At 43.8% G+C, this 10346-nt stretch overlaps 1 protein-coding gene across 1 annotated transcript; it reads right to left on the bottom strand.

The window, feature by feature from the left end:
* Positions 1 to 394: 394 nt before the first annotated feature.
* On the bottom strand, positions 395 to 10297 carry tmem167a (transmembrane protein 167A). Its single transcript, XM_041850609.2, has 4 exons — positions 10219 to 10297; positions 9533 to 9642; positions 1584 to 1618; positions 395 to 1401 (listed from the first exon to the last, which is right to left on the bottom strand). Exons 1-4 carry the CDS (start codon positions 10219 to 10221, stop codon positions 1331 to 1333), a joined length of 219 nt encoding a protein of 72 aa, XP_041706543.1. The 5' UTR covers positions 10222 to 10297; the 3' UTR covers positions 395 to 1330.
* Between the last annotated feature and the right edge of the window lie 49 nt (positions 10298 to 10346).

Genomic DNA, 10346 nt, shown 5'->3' with positions numbered 1-10346 from the left:
ATTCCTCTTACACCAGTCTCCCTGACACCAATTCCTCTTACACCAGTCTCCCTGACACCAATTCCTCTTACACCAGTCTCCCTGACACCAATTCCTCTTACACCAGTCTCCCTGACACCAATTCCTCTTACACCAGTCCCTCTAATGCCAATCCCCCCTCAGCCTTCCCCAGGTAGAAAAAACCCCTCAAGATCTGTAAATACAACCATTATTCTAGGCTACCGGGCTTTGGATAAGGGTGGGGCTCCAGTGTGTGTGTGTGTGTGGCCATTATGTAGTAATGGGGATTTGGCCTGATCTCCTAACACAATCTCTGTGTTAGGAGATTTCCCGACTGCTGTACGTACAGCCAACAAGTCAAACAGTAAGAGAATCCCTCAGGAGATGAGAACAGTTGTCTTCACTTCAGATTTAATGACAGTTTGGCTGCAGTGGTGTCATTAGAGATAATGGGCGTTTCAAGTCGCACTGATTGCAGTCACGTTGCACAGATCATCAGATCTCTCATATCACGACTGCAATAAAGACAACCTGTAACGCAACCACAGGGTCGTGTTTCACCAAGCAGGATCAATCAGCTAGCTAGCTAACACTAATCAAATACTTATTTTCTGAATGAGAAAGAGAACATTAGTTGAATACGGGGTTAATATTTCAATAATATTTTGGAAGGTTAGCTGGCTAGGCTAACTCATTAATCCTGCTTTGTGACATACACCCTGTGAACAATGATAAAAAAACAGACTCCTGTGCTACAGAAAGGCACAAGTGGGACCGTCAACAGCGGTTCAACAGTCTCATCCATGGGGTCTTTTATGTACAGAAAAACACAAAACACTCAACTATCAAACACTACTCTCCAACCTCTGTCCATCTACCACATGGCCCTCATTACAGATCAGAGTGGAGGGAAAGACATGGGGCGATCCCTACGGGATAATATCACATAGGACACGACAACAGCAGAAAATATAAACAACAACTGTCTGTTTACAGAGGTCCAGGAGGCCATTTTAACAACTGATTGAGGCTGAATTGTGAAATGGCCACCCGGAGAAGAGAACGATAAAAGGAGAGATGGAAGGAGGGATGGAGAAGGAGGGATGGAAGAGGGAGGCTTGTGTTGTTCTCCAGAGAGGGTCCCTATGTGTTACTACTGTCCGTTATCTGCACCCCACACGACACCCTACCAAAGACAAACTGGTGGAAACAGCTGTGTCCCATACAGGCCTCCTCTGTGATCGTGGTCTCATACTGCTGGATGACTCCATCTTCTTTAGACCTCCACTAGAAATCCCACAGTGCTTAGTGTGCGGGGCAGGGCAGGCTGTTAGTCGGAGAAGAGGATGGAGAGGGCCATGATGACACAACAAACCGCCACGTATGGGCTCTTCCTCTCACCTGGGGGGGAGGGGATGATGGGAGACTTCAGAAGTTAACATGGAAATACTCAATGCTTTCACCACACTAAACCAACACTGACTACTAAAAGAGCAAGCACCTTATACATGGGCATCATCACAAGTCTTCGGTGTTCTAGATGATAAAACTATTGATTATATAACAAACACCAAACAGCGTACCTATTCTGGCACATTTCCAGAAGATACCCAAGAACCTGAAAAGAGGGGATAGATATGTTAATTAGCTACATACTGTTTTAAGTACTGTTTTTACATAACCATCAATGTTTTAAAGAAGCAATCATCAGTTTAAACAATAACGTGTTTTAGCCGCCCGTTTCGGTAAAAAGCTGAGGAATGGGGCTGGAGAAATGTAACCACTCAAATTCATAGAGGTATGGATGCAAGGACTGACCATCCATTATATCAAAAGTATAGTTTTAACCATGTTTTGACGCTAAACAATGTTTGTTTAGATTTGCTTTGGGGTTCTGATGGGGTGCGACAGTTGAACTAAGCTGATGAGATGGGGCGGCAGGTAGCTTAGTGGTTAAGAGCGTTGTGCCAGTAACCGAAAGGTCGCTGGTTCAATTCCCCGAGCCGACTAGGTGAAAAATCTGTCGATGTGTCCTTGAGCAAGGCACTTAACCCCAATTGCTCCTGTAAGTCGCTGTGGATAAGAGTGCCTGCTAAATGACTAAAAAAAAGAATCAATGGGTACATATAATTAATTTATATGTCCAAAAATGTATGTAGCAACTGCAGATTGCCCCTTTAATGAGCAAACTTGCAAAGAGTAGCTCAAGAGAGAGAGATTGAGAGGCACAGATCTACACAGTGTACAAAACATTAAGAACATCTTCTCTTTCTATGACAGACTGACCAGGTAAATACAGGTGAAAGCCATGATCCCTTATTGATGTCACTTGTTAAAGGAAAGGTCGACCCATTTTGAATGTTATATTGTTTTTGTGCATCTCTGAGTGATGTTCTATCGATTCCCTGGGTCAGTTCATGTTTTCATGTGTATTTGAGTTATTAGAGTTCAAGCAGGCAGAAATCCGGCCGGTATTACGTAGCACCATGAGAAAGTCGCTCTCACTACACTGGAAGTTAATAGGAATACGACTTTTAGATCACAAAAATGTCTATCATACATGTCAGATTTCAATACTGGCCGATGTCATAACTCGGGATGATGTCTTCTTATTTTTGTGATGTTCCTACCTCGAGAAATGTGTAATTTAACAGAGGGTCTTGCACATTTTTCCTATTTGTCTGCCTCTTTAGTCCAGGGTGCATTGCATGGTGCAGTTGCCAGAGATATTATAGAAATGAGATAGGAATCCAATGAATAAAGGAACGTGTAACGCCCCACCCAGCAGACTGTCGACCAATCGCGTTCACGTTATGCTGCGTCACGCGGTTGCTAAGCTAATCGTCATGCGGTTGCTAAACTAATCGTCACGCGATCCCTTCTCAAAGTCAGTGTAGATGTCGAGAAACATGCTTATTTTCCTTGAAAGTACGTAATGTCCAAATTCCAAAACTATACGATACTACAGACGGCAAGTTAATTATCTCACATCTCAGAAAATATTTGTAATGTTGTACTTCTTGTTCACGAAATTCATGCTAATGTTTGGTTTTTGAGCTAGCGCCCAATAGACTCCCAATTAGGGCTGGGCAATGTATCAAATTCATTTGATGAATTCAAATGTATGTTTTTGCAAGATATTCCAAATGCCTGTATCGCAAGAATCAAGGTTTCGTTATTTTTCGTTTTTATGAGCATTTATGACCGCTTGTTCTCATGTTGTATTTTTGGTCTCGTCTCCTTCGCTCCTCTGTGCACCTTCCCATTTACACCAAAGATCTGTATATAATGACAAGATGCACGTCTCCGCCCTAACAATGGGAGTCTTTGTCCCAAAGGCGGGAAGGACCAAAATAAGCCCATAGAAACGCATTGGCCTTATTTTTGACAGATTTTAGCGGGAGTGAAACCTTCCTCTATGGTTTACACACACACACACACACACACACACACACACACACACCAAGCCCCACCCCCTGCCTCTCTCGCCAACAAAGTTGAGAGAGATCACATCTTTCTCTCTGACAAGCGGTTTCAACTCGCTATTTGCATTTAAGGTTTGGTTCAACAGAATCGCTCATATGGACACCAAAACACATTGAGACATTATTTTACTATAGAGGAGAAGTTAACTTTTCTAACGATACCATTTTTATGTCAGACCAGACACTACTAAAACGAGAGTATCAATGAACATTGATTCTGGACAATGAATGCTCAGTTTGTCGCGCGCGGGATTGGGGTACTGCTAGCAGCATGTTATACTCGCTGTCTAGTCTGTTTTATAAATGTCCAATAAGCATAACACAATTATATAAGGAATTGGCAACTCAATCTCATTCTGAGAAATAAGGTAGGCCACTTGACAAAGCGGACAGGCTAACATGCTTTTCAAACAGTTGGAGACAAGACAGTGGCGTGTATTCATGGATGCCAAGGGAAGCCAGGCTTCCCCAGAAAAAAATATGAGACAAATGATCTTTCGTCTCTGTGCATTTCATAATTTTCCTTCAATTCGCGTAGAGGCTGAATGAACAGTATCTCACCGGAGAAAGCATCCGAGCAAGCGAAACAGCGCCCCTCTGTCTCTGTATGCCATCTATCTGATGCTGTCTGGTCCAAAAGAGTATGACATTGTTGTCGCTTGTAGCATTGAATGCAAGGGAAACCAGCAAGCATTTGGCCTCCCTTGATAAAAAAAAGTATAAAATAATGGCCAATCAACATTGAGCTAAACTGAGTGAGCTCAACTGTGAATGGTCCTGGCACACCAAAATAAAAGTGTCAAGGGAAGCCAGTTTGGATTTGGCATCACGCCTATCTAATCGCATTGAGAGCATAAGTTATTGACAGAAACAACTTCAATTGTTGCATCTTGTTGCGTTGTTGTCCTCCGGTGGCTAGCTAGCTAAAATCGGCCCTTTCCTAAATTACCCATGGATGGAGATAGGGATTTGGACTTGTGGTTTTATTTAATTCTCGGTCCTGGCCAATGATTATAATGGCGATTCTGATCCAACCATTATTTCTTACATTTTCGTGCCCCTGGCCTGAGAGGATGGAAGTTCAATATATAGCTAGATGTAGGTTTTCATCAAGGATCTCTCTGTACTTTGCTCCATTCATCTTTCCCTCGATTCTGACTAGTCTCCCAGTCCCTGCCGCTGAAAAACATCCCCACAGCATGATGTTGCCACCACCATTCTTCACCGTAGGGATGGTGCCAGGTTTCCTCCAGACATGACGCTTGGCATTCAGGCCAAAGAGTTCAATCTTGGTTTCATCAGACCAGAGAATCTTGTTTCTTATGGTCTGAGAGTCCATTAGGTGCCTTTTGGCAAACTCCAAGCGGGCTGTCATGTGCCTTTTACTGAGGAGTGGTTTCCGTCTGGCCACTCTACCATAAAGGCCTGATTGGTGGAGTGCTGCAGAGATGGTTGTCCTTCTGGAAGGTTCTCCCATCTCCACAGAAGAACTCTGAAGCGCTGTCAGAGTGACCATCAGGTTCTTGGTCACCTCTCTGATCAAGGCCCTTCTCCCCCAATTGCTCAGTTTGGCCGAGCGGCCAGCTCTAGGAAGAGTCTTGGTGGTTCCAAACTTCTTCCTTTTAAGAATGATGGAGGCCACTGTGTTCTTGGGGACCTTCAATGATGCAGAAATGTTTTGGTACCCTTCCCCAGATCTGTGCCTCGACACAATCCTGTCTCGGAGCTCTACGGACAATTCCTTCGACCTCATGGCTTGGTTTTTGCTCTGACATACACTGTCAACTGTGGGACCTTATATAGACAGGTATGTGCCTTTCCAAATCATGTCCAATCAATTGAATTTAACACAGGTGGACTCCAATCAAGTTGTAGACACATCTCAAGGATGATCAATGGAAACAGGATGCGTCTGAGCTCAATTTTGAGTCTCATAGCAAAGGGTCTGAATACATTTACATAATTAAGGTATTTCTGTTTATTTGTAATACATTTGCTAAAATTTCAAAAAACCTGTTTTCGCTTTGTCATTATGGGGTATTGTGTGTTGATTGATGAGGAAAATGTTTTATTGAATCCATTTTAGAATAAGGCTGTAACATAACAAAATGTGGGAAAGTCAAGGGGCCTGAATACTTTCCGAATACACTGTATAATCGTGAATCATTGTCGTAGCATGGGCAACTTTTCCATCTCCTCAAAAGTATATCTGCCGATGCGAAAGTTAGACTCCACTCTGTGAGGCACATCGATCTGCAGGTTGAACATGGTGAGATTGTAGACACCTAAATTGATAGTGCAGTTTGTTTAGGCAATCTTTTTCAGCTAACTAACTACGTTACATGCTGATATTGTTTTTGGTATTATTGTGTGTAGCTACTTTTGCTAGCCAGCCAGCCCATAGAGAGAGCATTGCATTGGGGATTTTGTAGTCGACTTGAACTGCAACAGATTTCCACAATGATTTTCCATGTTGCTACCAACCTTATTATAACACCAAAATGAAACACATGTTCACAAAAAATATTGTTCTCATATATTAGTGTTATTTAACATGGACTCCCGAGTGGCGCAGTGGTCTAAGGCTGTGCCACTAGAGATCCTGGTTCGAATCCAGGCTCTGTCGTAGCCGGCCACAACCGGTAGACCCATGGGGCGGCGCACAATTGGCCCAGTGTCGTCCAGGGTAGGGGAGGGAATGGCCGGCAGGGATGTAGCTCAGTTGGTAGAGCATGGCGTTTGCAACGCCAGGGTTGTGGGTTCGATTCCCACGGGGAGTATGAAAAAATAATAAAAATAATGTATGCACTAACTTTAAGTCGCTCTGGATAAGAGCGTCTGCTAAATGACTAAAATGTAAATGTAAAATGTAAATTACAGGAATGAGTGGTTTTGGGTGGATTTTTCCTTTAAATCCACTTCAATCAGTGTAGATGAAGAGGAGACAGGTTAAAGGATTTAAGCCTTTTTACAATTGAGACATGGATTGTGTATGTGTGCCATTCATAGGGTGAATGGGCAAGACAAAAGATTTAAGTGCCTTTGAACGGAGTATGGTAGTAGGTGCCAGGCGCACCTGTTTGTGTCAAGAACTGCAACGCTGCTTGGTTTTTCATGCTCAACAGTTTCTCGTGTGTATCAAGAATGGTCCACCACCCAAAAGACATCCAGCCAACTTGACACAACTGTGGGAAGCAATGGAGTCAACATGGGCCAGCATCCCTGTGGAACACTTTCGACACCTTGTAGAGTCCATGTCCCGACGAATTGAAGCTGTTCTGAGGGCACTGTACACAGTGTATAGGTCCATATACTGTAAGGAAGGGGACAGTCAGTGAACTGACATATAATGGGGTCCTGAGTTTATTACACACACACGTGGCCTGAGTGAGTGAGAGGTGCAGTAAGGTGATGCTAGAGGCTCCTAATTACCCACTAGCCCTCAACTGAACCGGCAGAAGGAAATTGGGTTTGTATGTGTGTGTGTGTGTGTGTGCGCGTGTCCATATCTTGATGGGGATGATTAGGGGGATCAGACAGTTGAATTCACTTCCTTCCCCCTCAGTACCAGCCACAGAGGAGGAGGGAGAAGGGGGAGTCAGAGTTAACTATTGGTCGTAGAAGACAGAGCGCCAACCAAGTCTCAAGTGGCCCTGACAGGCTTGATGGCTCCTCCAGACTACGCACCCACTGTCTCCAAGGTCAAGCCCCAACCACCTCAAACAGCTTCCTTTCTTTTCTTGTCTCATTTCCTTCTTAACATCTGATCTAAAAGCAGTTGATATGTGAAAGCAGGGCAGTTTAATAAATCCATCCAGGCAGTCCCACGTATCTATGAGGGAGAGGAGATGATAACAGGAAGCCATGTAAAAGAATTAGGACAGAGCCCCCACTCTGTGAATGAGACAACACAGAGAGGTCAGGGGTTAGAGCAGGGTTTCCCAAACTTGGTCCTGGGACCCCGGGTGCACATTTTGTTTTTTTGCCCTAGCACTACACAGCTGATTCAAATAACCAACTAATCACCAAGCTTTGATTATTTGAAATCAGCTGTGCAGTGTTAGGGCAAAAACCAAAACGTGCACCCAGGGGCATCCCCATGACCGAGTTTGGGAAACCCTGGGTGAGAAGTCAGAGTGTAGACGGCATGTAAGCGCTCCTCATGGAGTCTGTCTGCACTGGAGAGGCTTAAACCCACAACAAACACACTATCCCTCTCTATTTATCCCTCATCGCTGTCTGTCTGTCTGTCTGTCGAAAGGGTTTAGCTTCCGCAGAACAGCTACTGGAGACAGAGCGTCACAATGGTTCAGCCAGCACTCATCCCCCCGATCCTTTCTTCCCTTCTCTTCCTTTAGCCAACAGAGGATCACTGGCTTGTCTAAACACACACTCAGCACCAGATCACTGCTGATACCAGTCCCCGTGGAAAATAGGTATTCATTAAAAAAAACGATATCCAACGTTTGGGTTAGTAGAACACATTTAGAAAGCGGGACAGATTGGCTTTTTGTCTTTGACATAATGACGGATAGCATATCATGGTGCTTTTCCCTAGGTTTCAAAGTACTTACATTCCATGGGGGCATTCCATCCACCACCAGTGTATAACAACATCCAATTTCCCAACATGAGAAATGAGACCAATGGGAAATGAATAATTACCGCTAGTGGCCACAAACAATTCCTGTCGTCTTTATTGGAAAACATAACACACAAAGTTCCATTCTCCTTCCCAGAGCATTACATGAATGAAGTGGAATACAGTCAACAAAGCCAGAGGATCTGAGTAGAGAGCTACAAATCTGAAGAGTAGTCTCTTGAGGTAGTTAGCTGGCTACCTAGTGTGAGATTTGGTTATGGGTTCCGAGAATAGCGAGAGTGCTTGGACAGGCATGATGGGTTGAGCAATGATGTTAGTGTATCAGAGTTGGATTGCTGCTGGGGTTGAAGTTGTCAGTTGGGGTAACATCGCTTTCCTTGAATGTTGTCTTTCAGAGCTAACAAATCTAGGCTATAGCTCAGTGGATGAACAACACTGTCTGTGTAGGGGTTTTAGTGTGTGATACAGCCAGTGTACCCAGTTTTTTCTTCTCTAGCAGGCTAAGAGTCCAGAGCCCTATGCTGCAAATCAGGTTTGAGGAGTTACCGAGGTAACTTTGGTCAACTCGGGATAACCAGTACCGCAAAAGTGGCTCACCTTTTAGCCAGGTACATTTCTATGGCAACGAATCCTTCAGATCTAACCTGCTCCGGGGCAGGCTAACTTGGGGCTAACTCCATTTATCCTGAATGAAGTGTCTGAGCCACAAGTTGAGGACCATCATCCCCTTAATTTGAGGAAAACGACTGATTAAATATTTTATTAATCAAAGTTGTTTTGCGTGTTAAAAATAGTAATGTTCTGATGACGGCCTTGAGGCCAATACGTAAAGCTTAATAAAGAGCAGTGATACTAGCAAGAGCAGTGTGCGGGTTTCTTATTTTTTTCTCAAAAATAGTCATGTTAAAATACCTGTCACATTACACATTCTGTAATGACACAATACATTTGACACTTCATGCACAGTAAAACGTTTGTATGACTTAATACAATTATTTTATTGATAGGAGTGGGGGGAAAATGCTTGTGCATTTATTTCGGCACATGAAAATGTGGCACTGACTCGCTCATGGATTGATGTTTCAGCATTGTCTGAATGAAGAGTTCAGCTTTCGACTAGCCATGTGCAACATGCACGCGCGGTTACAAGCCTGCTAGAGTTAGCGGCAGGCGGACAAGCAGTGTCCACCGTCTCGGTACGGATGAAGCCTGAGTTGGAATGTGAAGCTAACTGAAGCTGGCTAGCTTTAGAAAACCCTGAGTAGATCTAGCTTCCTTCGCAGTATACCCCTCTGGGCTGTGGAAGGGTAGCTACCAACTAGGACCTTAACTCTGTGGGATAATCCTGTCAGTCATATTCTTCTCTGGCAGGCTAGGGGCCAGCTAAGGTTCTGAGGTAAGACCTAGAGCTTTAGCTCAGTGTGATAACACTGTCAGTACATACCCGGTCTTGTTCTTGTCCAGGAGACTGGGGGCCATGGCTCTGAGGTAGGCACAGGTACATATGAGCAGTAGGATCACTGTTAACAGGCTCTGGAAGTTAAATATGGCAGACTAGAGAGGGAATGACAGAGGTTATTACTGGTTCAACATCCATCGTCTCTCTAGGATGCATCTATGACTCCACATAACCAGGGTAGCTAAATCATACTGTATGTAATGTAATAGCTATTGCAAAGTCATCAAATACGTTTCAATCACAGCTAAATACAAATAGGCTTCTTCACGACTGTTAGTTGAAGGCTTTTTAGATTGTCAACACAAGTTTCCAGGTTTATTAGGCTCTATATCTTTCAGTTGGACATGTTCCTGACTGAATTTGAGGGAAACCTTGTCTTATCAAGACCTGTAAAAGACAACAGAATGAACTATTCTGGATGAATCAAGCTAGCTAGCTCTGCTGGCTACAACTAACTTTGCTATCTACAGTAGCTTGCAATAAAAACGTCTAAAACAGGGATACCACTTCCATTTTAGACACAAAACATGCATTTATTTGGAGGGTGAAGTTAGTTAACCTACTTCTTCTTCGATGAGGTTTGATGGCGGTTGGCATCCAATAAATGTTGCATCACCGCCACCAAGTTATTTAATCAAATGTTATGTTTAAGACTTGAATAAACAACTTACCATGTCGGAGCTAGGTCTGCTAGCTAACTAGCTGCTACCGTGCCACCTCACACTTCTGTAGCGTCGCAGACAGATGACGTATGTGGAACAAGGAAGAGACTGAACCGCGGGGTCTGGCGATTTAAACT

The sequence above is a fragment of the Coregonus clupeaformis genome, chromosome 27 (assembly GCF_020615455.1).
Source record: "Coregonus clupeaformis isolate EN_2021a chromosome 27, ASM2061545v1, whole genome shotgun sequence".
In the NCBI taxonomy this organism is placed as follows: Eukaryota; Metazoa; Chordata; class Actinopteri; order Salmoniformes; family Salmonidae; genus Coregonus; species Coregonus clupeaformis.
This window is presented reverse-complemented; position numbering and strand designations above follow the sequence as displayed.

What these genes read in the sequence shown, in the direction of transcription:
- tmem167a (XM_041850609.2), bottom strand. An exon ending in CTGGACAAGAACAAGACCGG is followed by an intron (nt 1,619 to 9,532) that starts GTATGTACTGAC and finishes CCCTCTTTTCAG; the next exon opens with GTTCTTGGGTATCTTCTGGA. An exon ending in CTGGAAATGTGCCAGAATAG is followed by an intron (nt 1,402 to 1,583) that starts GTACGCTGTTTG and finishes CCTCCCCCCCAG; the next exon opens with GTGAGAGGAAGAGCCCATAC.